The sequence below is a fragment of the Vulpes lagopus genome, chromosome 17 (genome assembly GCF_018345385.1).
Source record: "Vulpes lagopus strain Blue_001 chromosome 17, ASM1834538v1, whole genome shotgun sequence".
In the NCBI taxonomy this organism is placed as follows: Eukaryota; Metazoa; Chordata; class Mammalia; order Carnivora; family Canidae; genus Vulpes; species Vulpes lagopus.
Window position 1 is genome coordinate 25639927 of NC_054840.1, and position 17585 is coordinate 25657511.

At 42.6% G+C, this 17585-nt stretch overlaps 1 protein-coding gene across 1 annotated transcript in view; it reads left to right on the top strand.

Annotated features, from left to right (window-relative positions):
- The first annotated feature begins 277 nt into the window (after positions 1–277).
- KLHL6 (kelch like family member 6) overlaps positions 278–17585 on the top strand; it is a 57442-nt gene continuing 40134 nt past the window's right edge. The window contains exon 1 of the mRNA XM_041731970.1: positions 278–568. Within this exon, the coding sequence (XP_041587904.1) occupies positions 282–568 (287 nt within the window). The 5' untranslated portion in view covers positions 278–281. The remainder of the gene's footprint in view (positions 569–17585) is intronic.

Sequence of the window (17585 nt, forward strand, 5' to 3'; positions counted from 1 at the left end):
AACCCCACAGCACTAATAGCAGACTCTGAGAAGCTACCCCTTCTCTCGTGGAGCCCCTTTCTACACACCCCTTCTAAGTAATTTCTAACCTTTTGTTGACTCACAGAAAGAAGAAGAATAGAAGTTACTGGCGTTTGTAGTAACAGGATGAGAAAGTACGAGACTTCCTGTTGTGTGTGTGTGACAGCTGGTGATAAGTGGAGGGCTCTGCACAGGAAATCCGCCCAGCTTCTGCAATGTGACCTGCCTGAAGCTTGGGCGCTCCTTCAGTCTGGATGTAGATGGCAGGACAAAGGGGCTCCTGGACCATGGGCGACGTGGTAGAGAAGAGTTTGGAAGAGCCCTTGGCACCTTCTACAAATGAGCCCTCCCAGAAAAGGGGAGACCTGGTAGAAATCTTAAATGGGGATAAGGTAAAATTCGATGACACGGGACTCTCCTTAATTCTGCAGAATGGCCTGGACACCCTCCGTGTGGAAAATGCTCTGACAGATGTCATCTTGTGTGTGGACATTCAGGAATTCTCCTGCCACCGCGTGGTGCTTGCTGCAGCCAGCAACTATTTCAGGTCAGCGCGCCTAGGATTATAGTCAAATTGGGTGCAGGTTTAAAGAAAATGGGTATTGATGTGAGAGCCTGATCTAACTAGGTAGCTGTTCTATGTACATTTTGGATATCTATTTACATTTGTGTGTCTATTCAAGATATAAGGAAGGAAGCTATTAAACCATAGATTTTAGGGTTTAAGGCATATTAAAAGAGAGATTGGTATAATTTAAAAGCAATATTTATATGTTATGGGGAATCTTCTGGATATGTGTCTTTGTTCCAAAGGATGGAAAATTACTGAAGTCATGGGGATTTCTTCCCCCTTGGTCTGACTAGTGTGTTGGAAACATGATGTTGTCTTTGTTCACCAGTAGATGTAGAGAAAAGGTTGTGGCCCCTCTCTGGGAGTTATCGAGTGACTTGTTGAAACTTAGAGGGTGGATTGGAAAAGAAAGCAATAACAAAGGTGCTTTAGCAGTGAGGGGCTCCCAGTTATAACACACTCTGAAACCTGGGTTCCATCCTGTCCTGCCCTTCCTGACATTGGGATTTGAGGCAAGTCACTGCATGCTCTGAGTTTTGTCATCTGTAAGCTGGGGACAATGATGATTACTTTTCTGGGTTGTGATCATTAAATATGAGAAGGAAAAAGCTCTTACACAGTGCCTACAGTATAGTAGATGCTCACTATGTCTGCTGAAAGTCTTCACCTCATTCTGTTTGGTTCAGCTTAGAACCATTTATTGAATGTTTACCACAAGCAAATGCCTGGGATAGGAATGTGGAATAATCAGGAATGAAGTGAATAGGGCTGGATTCAGAGTTCTCCAGATCAGTGTAGACATGGTGGGAACCAGTCCCCAAGGGAAATGAGGATGAAGAAGGTATTTGGAAAACTTGAAAAAGAAACACCTTTATAATTCTTTTTGTTTTTATCATTCTTTTTAATAAGATTCTTCTTAACTCTTGGTTCTGACTGAGGAAATTAAAAAGTATTTACAGATGTAAATATCATGAAAAGTGTTTTATTTTTTCATTTTTCTAAGATGCTTAGAGGGAATTCAGAGAGCAGGGTCAGTGAATTGTTGTGGAATGATTAGATCCCATATGTATACAAGACAAGGGGACACCTGGGTTTGCAGGAAGTAGTGCCTGCTATGTGCCAGACAGACATAGTTATCTGATTTTATTTTTGCAGTAGTGCGGTGAAGGTGGCTGATGTTCCCTTTTACGAATGAGGAAATGGAAACCCAACTTCACATATGTAATCATTGCTAGAGCAGGGATTGGGCATGTTCTAGAAATCCTTGTTTTTACTAAAATACAAATTGCCACTATATTTGAGGCTTCATTCCATAGGAACTATATAGACGGTAACATGTAGGCACAGTCATAAAGACAAGTTGACACAGATAAACACACTACTTTTTTACTTTTTTTGAGCATATCTTTACATCGATCACAATCACTTTCAGAAGTACATGAAAGTCAGCTTCTTGGATCAATGTCCTGAGTACCCATTTTTAGGTTTATTCATTCTGTTTTTAATCACTGGAAAATGGTTGTCACACAAAGTTATACCCCATTAGCAATTTTGTTAGTGGTTTGTCCTGCTTATGGAACAGGACTACTGACTGTGTGCTCTCAAGTAGATCACCGGTTCCTCTGGTCCTTGGGTTTCTCACCCTAACTGGAAGGTGTTTGGGCCCAGGTCCTTCCAACCATGCTGATGTGGGATACTTAGGGTAAGTGTCTACTGGTCCTCAGAGGAGTTGGTAACAATGAGATGCTGGAGGCTGCGTACATGGTATGTACGCCTGTGTAAGAAGCGTCTCTTCCAAAACTGCCTGGTTATGGAGGGAAATTCCTTTTATTCTTTTCTTCAGAGCAGTGACTTTTGATTCTTATCTTGGTATTTCTAAGATGACTTTCCTCCTACAATAAACACAGTCCTGGAGACAGGATTCTTTTTTCTAGTATTGCTCTGAAGAATAATTTCTGTCATTGAACACTTACTGTGAGCAAAGTTTTGTGCAATCTGTGTCACATGCACTATCCCACAGCAACCCTGTGAGTGGGGTAGTTTTATCCCCACTTACAGATGAGGAACCAAAGCCCAGAGTATCTCAGTTAATAAAGTGACCAAGTGGGATTTTGACCTAGGTCTCACATGAAATCAGACATTGCCTCACAGCCTGTCTTGCTTTTGTTTCTATGGTTTTGAAAGGGGTTGGGAGCCAAGTTCCCTTTATGCTTGCACTTCGGAAGGGCAGAGAGTCTGCTGTGTCTGAGAGGCTGTCGACACAGCCCTCTGTGCTTGGGAGGGCCTGTTAAATTATGTAAGGTTTTTTTCTTTATTCATTGAAAACATAAATATTTTCCATGGAATGATTGAACCATAGTGTATTTAACCAGTCCTCTGTTGACTGACATTTGGATTGTTTCTTTTTTTTTTAATTTTTATTTATTTATGATAGTCACAGAGAGAGAGAGAGAGAGGCAGAGACACAGGCAGAGAGAGAAGCAGGCTCCATGCATTGGGAGCCCGACGTGGGATTCGATCCCGGGTCTCCAGGATCGCGCCCTGGGCCAAAGGCAGGCGCCAAACCGCTGCGCCACCCAGGGATCCCCTGGATTGTTTCTTATCTTTTACTATACACCGATGTCATAATGAATAACCTTCTACATGTCATTTTATATGCATGCAGGAGTACCTGGGGGTGCATTTCTTGAAGAAGGTTTGCTGAGTCAAGGAGAAATGCACCTGCAGTTTAAGTGGATATGCCAGAATCTCCTTGATAGGGGTTCGATCATTTTACACTCCTTATAGGCTTGCCAAAAGAAGATGGCTTCCAAGTTTTGGATTTTTCCCAGACAGATGAGAAACAGTATCTCAGTTTTGTGTTAATTTGCATTTCCCTTAATTTTTTTTTAAAAAGGATTTATTTATTTGAGCCGGGAAGGGCCGAGGGAGAGGAAGAGAGAATCTCAAGCTGAGTGCAGGTAGTCTGCTTAAGCCTGGGACTCGATCCCATGACCCTGAGATCATGACCTGAGCTTAAACCAAGAGTCAGACACTTAACCAACTGGGCCACCCAGGCACTCTGTATTTCTCTTGTTTTTAATAAGCTTAAACATCTTTCTTGGGATGCCTTGGTGGCTCCGTGGTTGAGCATCTGCTTTCAGCTCAGGGCGTGATCCTGGGGTGCCAGGATCAAGTCCCACATTGGGCTCCATGCACGTAGCCTGCTTCTCTGCCTATGTCTCTGCCTCTCTCTCTCTCTGTGTCTCTTGAGTAAATAACAAATCTTTTTTAAAAAACTTTCTATATGCTTAAGGATCATCTATAGTTCTTTTTCTGTGAACCCTCTCTTCATAGTCTTTCAAATTTTCATGTATATTTTTTAAAATTAAAATTTGTTTTGATAAAAGTACTATGTGCAGATAGTTAACAGTGAGCCAAATATTACAGGCTTATAATGAACAACAAAAGTTCCTCTTCACCTTCTCTACCCTTCAGTTTTCCTTGTCAGAAGCCACCATTTTTGACATTTAGCTGTTTCTTCTGGTATTAATATTTATATTTCTTCAAAATATGGTTATACTATTATTTCCTGATTTCTCAATGTTAGACATCATTTATTAATTTCCTGTATGTCTGATAAGGACTTAGCCCTTACACCTAACTCCCTTACCACACACTTCCCTTCCCTACACTCTCTCAATATAATGTTATCACTTTTTTTGGTGAAATTTGTACTAAGAATTTACATTATGTCCATGAAAACATTGTTTCCTGCTGAGCCAAGTTGTGTGATAATGTTACACTTTATTTCTTTTCTTTTTTTTTTTTAAAGATTTATTTATTTATGATAGACACAGAGAGAGAGAGAGAGGCAGAGACACAGGCAGAGGGAGAAGCAGGCTCCATGCAGGGAGCCCGATGCGGGACTCAATCCCGAGACTCCAGGATCACGCCCTGGGCCAAAGGCAGGCACCAAACTGCCGAGCCACCCAGGGATCCCTACACTTTGTTTCATATAAAGCTTTTTATCTTTCCTGAAGTTAATAGTTCATTCCTTTTTCCATTTGCTAATTTTTTTTTAAGATTTTATTTATTTATTCATGAGAGACAGAGAGAGAGAGGCAGAGACACAGGCAGAGGGAGAAGCAGCAGGCTCCATGTAAGGAGCCTGATGTGGGACTCAATCCCAGGACTCCAGGATCACATGCCCTGGGCCAAAGGCAGACACTCAACCACTGAGCCGCCCAGGCATCCCCATTTGTTTAATTTGGGGGCTGTCTTTCACTCACAGCCTCTTATAATGATCTTTCATGTGGTCAAGTGAATCAAAGAATCTCCCAGTTCCACCACCCCCCGCCCCGAATCTTGCTCACTGACATCATTTTATACATGTTTTTTGGACCCACTGCCTAGCTATTGTCTAGCTGCATATGTAGCCATAGTGGCTATAAACAGGGACTGTATTAGTAACTCAGACAATATAGTTCCCTTTGGGGACCTATTTAAAAGTCTTGAGTGTAGTGAGGAATTTGGGAAGATACACAGTGTTGAGGCTGAGTAAAGGGCAAAGGAGAAGAAAAGCTACTTTATTAAAAGTAGCTCATGGCATACATTAAATGTCAAACAACCAAATGGCAAGGTGTCTGAATATTCTCATGGCAGGAATATCAAGGGAAGCATAACTTAACATTCATAGTAATGTTTTTTAAAATGCTATAAGACTGCTAGTGTCTTTTATAAGACTGCTAAGAAAGCTGCCATTTGTGTTATGCCTCTGGCCATGGCCCCAGATCAAAGTCTTTGGAACCAGTTGTGCATCCTGCATGCTGAACCCCATCTTCCAAATATCTCCATCTAAACCAGTGGTTCTTACCATTTTAGGGGGCAGGGCACAGTGGATACGCACACTCCATAAGTGATGTTGACCCCTGAGGGCAATCATGTTGTGAGTCCCAGGGATGGCTGAGAGGAGGAATGGTGATGTAGGGAGGGATCATCTGGTTTCTCACAGTCCTACCTGATGACCGGCCTTCCTACATGTATAAAAAAACTTACAGGCTGTGGCTAAGTCAACAGCAAACTCCTTTGTTGCTGCTGATAGCCCAAATCTGCCTGAACCTTGGCTTCTGTCTCATACCTCTGTACCTCAGTCTATGAGGCCATGGTGAAGGGACTTTGACCACTGGCTACAAAAAGCAAGCACAGGTCAGGCATGGGAATGGCATTGTGGGCCCAATCTATTAATATTATTATTATATATTATTATATATCAACCAATTACTGTAAGGCAGAAAGTGAGGTGAGAGGCTAGTCTTAAACCATGTGTAAACATTATAAGCCTTTGCTTTCTCTACATAATAGTGTAAGGTGTCTACAAAGGAGCCAGTAAGCACAGGTAATAAATAAATGCAAAAGAAAACGAGTTAAGGCCATCTGGATCTGGATTAGAAATCTGGTTAATGGTGAAAGCATTGAAGATTATTGTTGCCGTAGTGGTGAACTCAAGCAAACTGGTGATTATACTTCTACCATCCGGTCAAGCATTTTATGCTTTTAATATTGTTCGTTTGGCAGAACCAATGTGGTGACTAATACTTACGTACTTTAGGTCTGTAATTTCTTATCTGCAATTCTAAAATCCTCAAAGTGCTGATAATTGGAAAGGTTTTTATAACTTATTGTGGATGAGTCTGTGTCTTGAACTGCTCTTGCCTGATGGAGACATCTGTCCTGAACTGAGGGAAGGCTACTTAGAGTCTGTTTATTCCACTTAGGGCCACTATCCATTTATTCACTGCTGAAGTAGGAATGCATTGGATTAAGGAGTGCTGAGGGTGCTATTTAATATTCAGGATATGGTAATGTCCAAACAATTCTGAATGCCAGAGCACATCTGCCTGCAAGATTTGGGGGTAATGGATTATGGAACTTTCTGGTACAGTTTGTTTTTATTTTGGTGTTATTCTTCTACCTTGTTTCACAGGAATATTTTACATACTTGTAAACATAGTTTACATGCAGTTTTGCATCTTGCTTTGTATCTTTTTTCATTATAATCTTTCCTCCATAGTTTTCATGACTCTATTTTTTTGCTACCATTTTTAATAGATGCATAGTATGAAAATCATTCTCTCATTGTGAATGCAGGTTACTTCTAATATTCTGGGTTTTTTTTAATAAATAATATGGTAGTAAACGTATTTGTGTTAAGTATTCTTTGCAATTTGCAGTCTGGAAAGGCCAACATTTTTTGAGTATTTACTGCATGCCAGGAACTTTGCTGGATTTTTTTTCATTTGGTTTAATCTTCACAATGTCAACAATTAGGTAACAACAAGTAGATAACATTGTCTCCTAAAATTTTACCCTCCAAGGAACTTACTTCATAGGAAGAATGGCTTCCCCATTGCGATCCAAACTGAAAACAGATCTTTCCATGGTGCAGAAATATGGCTGTTGGGACGTTTCCTGTGTAAGACCATTAATTCCTTTTCCCCACCACATACTAGAATGGTCTACCTAAGCTGAAAATGAGGAGAAAATGTAAAAATTGCCTTTTTGTGCCTGTAAGCCCCACCCTACACACACACACACACACACACACACACACACACACACACACACACACACACACACACCACACAGAGGTAAGCAGAGTACTGTGGGAACATTCAAGCCAATTTGTGTCTGGGGCCTGATCTGACAGACGCCCTCAAAGCAGCAAAGACTCAGCATGGCTTAGGACACCAGTCTGGGTCAGGGGATTTTTTTTTTTTTTTTATTCGTGAGAGGCACAGAGAGAGAGAGAGAGAGAGAGAGAGAGAGAGAGGCAGAGACACAGGCAGAGGGAGAAGCAGGCTCCATACCGGGAGCCTGATGTGAAACTAGATCCCAGGTCTCCAGGATCAGGCCCTGGACTGAAGACGGCGGTAAACCGCTGAGCTACCTGGGTTGCCTTGGTCAGGGGATTTAATACAAAATAAGGAAGCAGGTCAGGAGGTGAAGTGAAGAGACAGTACACTTTGAAAGTATAGGGCCTCAAGAACCTATAGGACATCATTGAGGCAGGCACCAATAACTGCTTGGTGTAATGAAAACACCATCTTAAAATCTTGTCATTAGCATTTGAGTCTATATCCTTCCATTTATTGGCTGTGTGCATCTTAGAGGAATTGTTTGGCCTTTTTATTGCTCAGGGCTGTTAGACAACACAATGAAGCTAATGATTTATGTATAGCTATCCCAGTAAGTTTATGAAATACACATAATAAAGTTGATTTATTTATGAATTCATTTGCCTAAACATTTTATGCATGACAATAACTCAGATTTCTTCATTTTAAGAGAAATCAACTGGATTTATGTAGGTAACTTGCAGAGTCCCCCGGAAGGCCGAACTTAGAAAACAAGCAGGCAGTGGCCAGGACCACAGCCCAGAGCCAATCAACCCATGTCACGGGGAGGACTTTCCTGCTACTTCAGGATCCTGGAGGCTAACACAGTTCTGGCCACTGGTACTGTTGCCCTTGCAGTTCCTGAAAACTGGAGACTGCTGATGCTTCTGCTGCCTCCACCATAATGGGCTTTCCCCTGTCCCTCCTTCTTTGCATTACCAACTCCCAGTTCCTAGCCTGGAGTTAGTTTATCTGATTGGTCAAGCCTGAGTTACACATGCCAATGCATTAACTGTGACAAAGGCTGGAAAAGCATGCCTTGGGCCTCTGCGGCCTCTGCCACACGCTGTGTCTCATTCAGAGGTAGAGTTTGCCATACCTATGAAGGGCTTCAGATGCTGGGCAGCCAAAAGCTGGCAAGAGTCCATTACATGCAGCTACTATGTGCCAGGCCTGCATAACGTGCAGAATAAGGGTTAAGATATCATGAAAAATACACAAGTATTAGAGAATTCCATGACTCTTGTCTCAAATGCATCAGAGGAAGGATCCTGAGATCTTACAGGCAATAGGACAATTATTTTGCACTTTTTGGGACACCTGGGTGGCTCAGCAGTTGAGCATCTGCTTTCGGCTCAGGGAGTCATCCTGAAGTCCCAGGATCAAGTCCCGTGTCGAGCTCCTTGTGTGGAGCCTGCTTTTTCTTCTCCCTATGTTTCTGCCTCTCTGTCTCTCTCTGTCATGAATAAATAAATAAAATCTTTTTAAAAAATTGTTTTGCACTTTTTACTTCTCTTCTCCCTTCAAATATTTAGCCCCCAGTATACCTGTGAGAGTATGTGGCATGCAGACACACCATCCATCATGCATAGTCAAGAAACTGGCTAAAAGTATGAGCTATGAGAGAATCCTTGATACCATTGCAATGGCTGGCATTCAGCAAACAATTTGTAAATATTTGATGTCAATAAAAACTTGATATTCCTCCTGCAGTTTCTGTCACTAATTAGGTAGCATCCTGGTCAAAGCAGAATGTTGTGGATTTAACAGTTTACTCACATGACTATTTGGACACAATGTGCTAAGCCTACATAGTGATTCCTGCAGACCTTTTTTTTTTTTTTTTTTTTTTTAAGCATTGGAAGGTACTGGACAGGAGTTGCTGCCCCAGGGTAGAAGTGTAGTCGGGTCCTTTGAATTTTTAATAAAATATCATTTCTGGGGGTGCCTGGGTGGCTCAGTTGGTTGAACGTCAGTGGAATGTCTGACTCTTGACCTTGGTTCAGGTCTTGGTCTCACGATAGTGAGTTTGAGTCCTGTGTTGGGCTCTGCACTTGGTGTGGAGCCTACCTGACAACGACAACAACAAAAATTCATTTCTGTCATCTCCACCCCTAGTGTCTAGGGTGTGTGGCTTGTCCTTCAGTCAAGATCAGAAAATCCATTCTTCTGTTTTGAATAATGCTCCATGGAGCTCTCAACTACAACACAACAGAGAAATACTTTCATCACTCACATCTCAAGTTCTCAGCTTTACCCCTATGTCAAGTATACAGATTTGTAATAGATTCTAATATTGTAAACACCAAGCAGCCCACGAGAAGAGTTGTTCATATGTAGAACATTGGTAAAACTGCCTCAGAGCTCACCATCCATCACGTTGCTCAATGTTCCTATATTAGTCAGCATTCTTTTGGTTGCTACGGATAGAAACTGAGGTCAAATCAGCTTGGGCAAAAGAGGAAGGTATTTGGCCACATAGCCAATTCATAGGAAGGGCCGGGATGCAGCAGAGACTGTGAAGAAAAGGAACCAGGGCCTTGAATGTAGTCAGTGTTTCTTCAACCCTCGCTTGGCTTATTTCTCAGGTGGGATTTCTCAGATGGACTTCTGCCACATGGTTGGGGGCTTGCTTCTTGGTAGCTCTGAAACTCACTTCTCTTTGGTTGGTTCCGGAGAGAAACTGAGGGGCTAGCTTCAGTTTGAAAAGGAAAGACTGGAAAGACTGATTGGCTCAGCTCCATCCAATTACCCAATCCTAGACCAATCACTATGTCAGGGAAGTGGGGTGCAAGGATCAGCCCAGTTTAGTTTAGGAATCCAAGGTTAGCCAAAAAGGGTATGGGGAAGGATCGGTGAGAGGAGAGATATTGGTAAAAAAGGTGAGAGTTTCTATTTGAGCCACATGATTTGAGTGGGACTTGAGAGAGCATTTCCCCGAAGGGGAAAGCATTAGACAAAAGGAAAAATAAATGTACATTAAAGAGGGATAGTAAATCCCAGTTTACTTTGTTTTATTAGCTAACTTATTGTACTTCTGTCTTTGCTTTGGCTATCAGGAGGCTCAGTGCATGAGCTTACTTCAGCCTAGGTTTCAGTGATATATTCTCCTACTTTAATTACTTAGATCTTATCTTCTTACTTTTTGTTGTTACTGGTTTGTATTTTATAATAACCTCTGAAGCTTTAGTATAAGCCACTTTAAGTTCTTTTGCTCTTTTGCAGAGGCCTTTTTTTTTTTTTTTAGTAAGCTCTAGACTCAATGTGGGATTTGTACCTACAACTCTGAGATCAAGAGTCACGTGCTCTACTGACAGCCAGCCAAATGCCCCTAGAGAGGCCACTTTTGCATAAAGATAAGTCTTCCTTGCTATGAAAAAAATATCATTTAGGCAACCTACCTATCCTCTGCAAGCTGTAAGAGTAGGCATTCTTTTATTACATCTAACTTCTGTGGAAAGCTTTAAGGCCACAGTAGTTACAGGAGTGCTGATACTGCTCTGACTTTAAAACACAATCAAACCAAAAGTTGCATCATAGCTCTTTCTGAGGTGACACTCAAGGATCTACAAAAATTACCCACCAGCAGGTTTGCGTATAATGTATCAGGTCCGGGGTCTAGTAAGAATTCACTGACATTCAAGAGATCATGTGTCATGCAGAGCAAGCTCAGGCTTGTCAGAGGTAGATGTCAAGGGCATTTTGTTATGTGGGGGAGTAAGAGGAGGGGCAGATGCCCAGTGAATAATTCTTGAAAGGTGGGGTTAGGGATCACAGCACTCTGGGTTGATTGAATGAATACATGAATGGATAGATAAATGGAATTTCACTAAACCACTCTACTAGATATTGAGTTTAGAAAGATTAATGAATTCTGATTTCCTGTTGACTTCAAAATCAATTAGAGGAGAGAGACAGGCAAATCAGTGTTTCAGTACAGAGATAAGTACTGTGATGGAGTTCTGCTTACAGAAGGGGCATTAAATCAGACTGGGGGAAGAAGCAATCAGAGGGCTTCCTGTGGAGGCAAGAAAATATCCTGTAGCTCCAAACTTTTATTTCTCCCAGCTCAACCATGATAGCAGAGAATTCTCTTTCCCAGTAGTTCCAGAGAAAGTTCTAGAATTGGCTTCAATTGGACTGGCTTCTTCCTATGCCCATCAGTGAACTGATCCCTGCAGTATGGGAGACTAGTATGTGACTTGGGACTATGCTCACTCCTGGTTTAAGAGGTGGGGCTAGCTCCATCCAAACCTCCTAGACTGATACCGGAAGAGCGATAGTTTCCCAAAGGAAAATTTGGGTATGCCTACTAAGAAGATTAGGAATGATGTTGGACAGGGAAAATAAGAACTGCTTGTTATAACCTTGTAGTTGAATCATTGCTGAATCCTGGCCATAAGCGTTTGCTGTTGATGATGTTTGTGATTGATGTTCTAGCCTGCTTGATCTTGCAGGACAGAACAAGCCCTTCTTCCTGTTATACATTTGGATGGGCTGCATTACATGGCATGCTGAGGCCTCAGCAAAGGTCCAGTAGGGCTGGGAGTGACTCTGGTTCTATAGAAACATAGCTAGAGCTCTGGTCCCCAAAGAGTCCATGTGCAATGTCCTTGAGGAGTGCTAAACTTGAGCAAAGTGTTTGGCAGAATGCAGTTCTTTCAGGACTTGATTTTTAGATTCAGGTGGGGGCATCTCTGGGGTTCTAGATCCTCTGTCAGTTTGGAGCACCCTCAGCCAGCAGCTGGGGGCTCAGGGTGCTGACTTCAGGCCCCAGGTAGAGATGGTAGCATGTGGTGAGTCATGTCTCTAGAAATGGCCATGAACCCCCAAATCCTTCTTGGAAGTCTCCCCTCCAGATATGTGACATTCACATGTGAACAGAGAGATAAGAACAGAGAATTGTCCACTGTTTATTATTAATGGGGCTTTGGCACCACATTCTGCTTCAGAACTCCTAGCTCTAATGCACTATTACTTGAATATAAGCTCTAGTGGCCATATCTATACAGCTAATCTAGAGAAAGACCTAAAAGGCCAGCATGAGGCTAGCTTCTGTATGAGGCTGCGTGCTGCACCCCACCCCCAGTTTGGGAGCAGCCTTAGGCCTCACAGAATTCTAGGAGGGTTAGATCTCAAAAGGTAAAAGGGAGAATCTATAGGGAGGGAGGATTTTTCTTTTCTTTTTTTTTAAGATTTTTTTATTTATTCATGAGAGACACACACACACAGAGAGAGAGAGAGAGAGAGGCAGAGACACAGGCAGAGGGAGAAGCAGGCCCCATGCAGGGAGCCCGAAGTGGGGCTTGATCCCGGGTCTCTCCAGGATCAGGCCCTGGGCTGAAGGCGGTGCTAAACCGATGAGCCACCTGGGCTGCCCAGCAAGGGAGGATTTTCAAGGGCACGTGTGTCCCAGCACCACAGTTAGTTATTTCTTTGACATGGAATGTTGTGCAATCTCCTCCTTCTCAGGGTGAGCCAAAGGAGCTTATGTTAGAAAGTAAGGTGACCTCTCCTAGGGCATTGGTTCTTAAACATTGGATTGCCAAAGAATTATGAGTGGAGGTTGGAGGAGCCTAATAAAATTCATATTCCCAGCCCCATAGCCAGGGATTTTGATTCAGTAGGGTCTGTAGTGGGTAGAGTTCAGGATTCTGCATACGTAACCCCAGGAATTCCAATGCAGGTCTCCAGTGAACATTCTTTGAGACCCACTGGTTTTGAGGCTAAGTGTCTGCAGGCCAGGGACATGGGCATAACTCTAGTGTTGGGGGACACTTGGGTGGCTCAGTTGGTTAAGGGTCAGACTCTTGATTTCAGCTCAGGTCATAATCTCAGGGTTGTGAGATTGAGTGCTGCATTGGGCTACACACTGAGCATGGAGCTGCTTGAAATTCTCTCTCTCCTTCTCCCTCTGCCCCTCCCTCAAACCTGCTCACAGGCTCTTTCTCTCTCTAAAAAAGAAAAAAAAACCATAAGGCTTAGTGAGTACCTTAAGGTCACATATGAGGCTGAACCAAATGTTTATGTCTTTTTCTTGGTTAGGAGTGGCAGGTGAAAAAAAAAAAAAAAAGGAGTGGCAGGTGAAAATGTTTGTGCTCTCAGCTTAGAGGTCCTGGGGACCATCAGAAGATGACAACACTTCTGTTGTCATCCCATGCTAGGTCACCCCTGCATCTGCTCTCTACTTTTTTAGAGTAGAGACCCCTTTGGCCATCCAAATTGGGTTTATATCCAAATAATATTTTCTTAACATAGTGTTCATTGACCAGCACATAATTACTAATTTAAAAAAATTTTAACCAGCTGTAAACACTCAACATTTACATTCTTTCTTTCTTTCTTTCTTTCTTTCTTTCTTTCTTTCTTTCTTTCTTTCTTCTTCTTTCTTTCTTTCTTTCTTTCTTTCTTTTTTTTTTTGAGGGTGGTGAGCAGAGGGAGAGGGAAAGTGAGAATCCTAAGCAGACTCCATGCTCAGCACGGAGCCCAACAATGGGGTTCTGTCTCACAACCCTGAGATCATGACCTGAGCCAAAATCAGAGTTGGACATTTAACTGACTAAGCCACCTGGGTGTTCCAACATCTATATTCTTAAATAGAATTTAACTCAGTCAACCAACGTTAAAGCAATTCCAATGCCAAATGTCTCATTGATGCAGAGTTAGTTTCAGGTATAAATGGTTTGGTGAGAGGATTAGAGGAAGTATAGAGGAGAGGGCAGCATGGGGGGAGCTAGCCTAGGAATGAGATAGTGGGGATGGTTGAGGGGGTATTGGTCTACGGGCCTGTGATTGGAGTTAGAGGTATAGGAGACAGGGGGTTCAGAGGCAGGTGTGGAGGCCCAGGGAAGGGGTGAACTATAGTAATGTTGGGCTGGGTGAAAGATTCTGAATTGGTAACATTTAGGAACTGCAGAGGCATGTTAGCACTCATCAGAGGTCGAAGTAAAACGTTCCAGTGTGGCTGTGTCCTTTTCAAGCTCCAGGCCCTGGACTTGGGGGTGTGATGGGAGTTCTCTATGGGGATGGAGGGCACAATAAGACAGGTCTCCTTGGCCTGATTCTCCCAAGGGTGTTTGATAATTTTGGAGGGACAGATTCTTGTTTAAGGCAAACACACAGGGATTAGGAAGGACAAGTTCATTTGCTCATTCATTCACTCATTCATTTTCTCCCCAAATATTTACTGAGTCCTTTTAGGCTCCAGGCACTGTTTTAGCCCCAGGGATACAGAGGTGAGCACAGCACAATCCGTACCCTCAGCTCATGTTATAGTGGGGAGACAGTTGCTAAACTAGTTAATTTCAGATTGTGGCGGGTTATAAAGAAAAATAAAGGAGGTGAAGATATTAGGGAGTGACTAGATTTGGGGCAGCATCAGGGAGGGCCTCTCTGAGGAGGTGACTTCTGAGCAGAGACTTGAATGAAGTGTGAGGAATAAGGCTGGCAGAGCTCGGAAAAGAGTATGGCTCAAGCTATGTTTGGGACCACACCCTGACTTCATTCCAAAACCTATGGAGGTTTTTATGGCTATTGTGGGAGATAGCTCACTCGCCCAACCTCTATTTTGGGATTGGTTAGTGACTCATGACTCACTGCTGAGTATTGGGCAACTGGCTCCCTGCTTGAGACTATTTCTATTATAAAATGAGGATCTTAATAGCTACCTCTGTTTTATAAGAATCTCATGAGAATTGGTCAGTGTCTGTCTAGAAAGTATTTTTTATTACATAGAAATTTTATTTATCTCGAGTATAAGCCAAGGAGTAAATAGCAACAAACTTAGCTTTGTTTCCAGAGAGGGAAACTTGGTCCGGTTCCCCCCACCCTCCAAAGAGAGCCTTGAACTCATGCTGATTTTCTTGGTTTCAAGTATTCTACCTCTATAGTCTGTCAGTTATAAAATGGGTATAATAATCAAATAAGATACATTGTTTGTCCTACAAAGTGCTACAAATATAAACAGTAAGAGATTACTATTATTAAAGTGGAAATCTAGGGGTAACCCACCTTACAGAGGTTATATATTGTTCATGGGGTCCCAACTTGGCCTAAGTGTTTCCATGGACTGCCCATAAGAGCAGCAGGAGGCCTGAGAGTTTGGTCTATGAGAAGTATGTAGATCTCTTCTAGCTTCACCTGTCTGTATTCAGCATGATTGTGGCCCAGGAGAGTGTATTTAAGTGGTGGAAAATCAGTGACAAAGTCTTAGAGGAGAGCAGAGAAATGTTGGGACTTTGGGAGCTAAAGCAGGCAAAAAGAGCCCTAGAGAGAGGACTCTGTCTCTAGGGTACTTCCTTTCTCTCTCCCATGAACATTTACTGAGCTCCTAATATGTGACGGGCACCATGCTAATGTCTCTGGACGAGTCTGTGTGTAGCCGTAGCCCTAACTCTATTCTGGAGGAGCAGTGGACAGCAGGGCAGGTGACTCTGACACCCACTTACCCAATAGGCACCAGGCCAAATGCTGACAAGTCAAGAGTTGCACGGCAGAGTGTGATGGGCCTGCCTATTCCAAGTATCTCTCACTAGTCTGCCAAGATTCCTCTGATCTGGTCCAGAACGCCTTCCCTTAGTAAGTGCTGGGTATTGTGCTAACCACTTTGTTTATATTATCCTACTTATTCTTCCCAACAACTCAGTGGGGTAGGGACTATTATAATATCATTTTACATGGGAGGACACAGGTTTGCTCACGTGTACAAAGTCAGAGTGTAGACTAGACCACAGCCCTCTTTGCCTTCCAATAGCAGCCCTGCAGGCTCTTCCTCCTACCCTCTTCTAGGCCCCTGGAACCTCTTTGCTTATGTGCACATCCACTCACACACACAGAAAGCCAGAAGTGTCTGAGAATTTACCTACTTGTGGGGAAGCCCATAACTAAGACTGTCAGCAGGTGCTAGAGAATCACAGACCAGCCTCTTTGTCTCTTGTGGGGACAACTCTGGAGTGTGTTCCCCAGCGGTCCTGTGCAGGATCAGACAGAAATTGCTTTCTGGATGACTTTCGTCTTGCGTGGCCTCCTCCCTCCCCCTGTCTGTTCTTCTTATACCCCTAACGCATCACTAGCCCAAAAGGGGTCAGCTCTGGATAATCAGAATTCCCACTTGGACATGGGCTGAGCTGGAGCAAGATGTTATTCAGTGACTAATTCCAAGAGAGAATTCAGAAGCTGTGTCTAGCAGTGACAGCCTGATCAAGAGTCCAGATGATACCAGAGACCCCAATAATTATGTCACATGAGAAATACATAGGCTTCAAAAGAGCCCCTCAAAATGCAAGACACTGAATTAGACAATGTATATACTTATCTTACTTAATATGAAGACATCTCTCTTGTGGACTTTGGACTTTTACAATTTTCATTGGAATGTTTGAGATCATGTAGATTCAACAAAATTCACCTTTTCCTAATCTTAAAATCACATTGTAGGTGAAATAGCATTTCTAAATTTTACCTTGGTAGGACTCTGTTAATATGTTGTCTTAGTTTGTGAAGCTTCATTTGACCCTATCATCACTGCCCATCGTCTCCTGCCAAATGTCCTGTTTTCCATATTTATGTGGGTGATATTCACTTTACCTCCTGAGACGATTACAGATCTGGGTGATGCTCTAGAGCTGTGCTACCTTAATCAAGGTGCCACTAACCGCATGCAGCTATTGAACATTTGAATTATGACTGGTCTGAATTGAGATGTGTTTGGGTTTTTTTTTTAAGATTTTATTTATTTATTTGACAGAGAGAGAGAGCGAGCACAAGCAGGGGGAGTAATAGGGAGAGGGAGCTTAGCAGAGATCCTGACACAGGGCTTGAACCCAGGACCCTGGGATCATGACCTGAGCCAAAGGCAGATGCTTAATCAACTGATCACCCAGGCCAAGGGATGTGTTTAATGTACATGAGGGATTTTGAAATCTCAGTGTGGAAAAAAGAATGTAGATTATCTTAATAATTTAAAAATATTTATTACATGTTGAAATAACATTTGAGGTATATTGGGTTAAATAAAATTAATTTTATCTCCTTTCACTTTTTAAAAACATGGTTACTAGAAAATCTGAAATTATACATATGGCTTGCATTATATTTCTATTGGGTAGTGCTTCTCTAGGGACTCAAAGAAAGGGAGGTTTAGCAAGTGAAGTTGTCCAAATCTTGGACAGGCTGAGCTGGGAAGAAACTGCGCTTGCTATAATGGCAGAGTTCTTTATGGGATCAAGAGGCAGCAAGGTGAGTCGTATGTGACACTGTTTTAAAAGGCACGAGGTTCTATAGTTGGCTCTGTGTGTCTCTGGCCAAGAAGATTTATGGCTGACAAAAGTGGCTTGTAA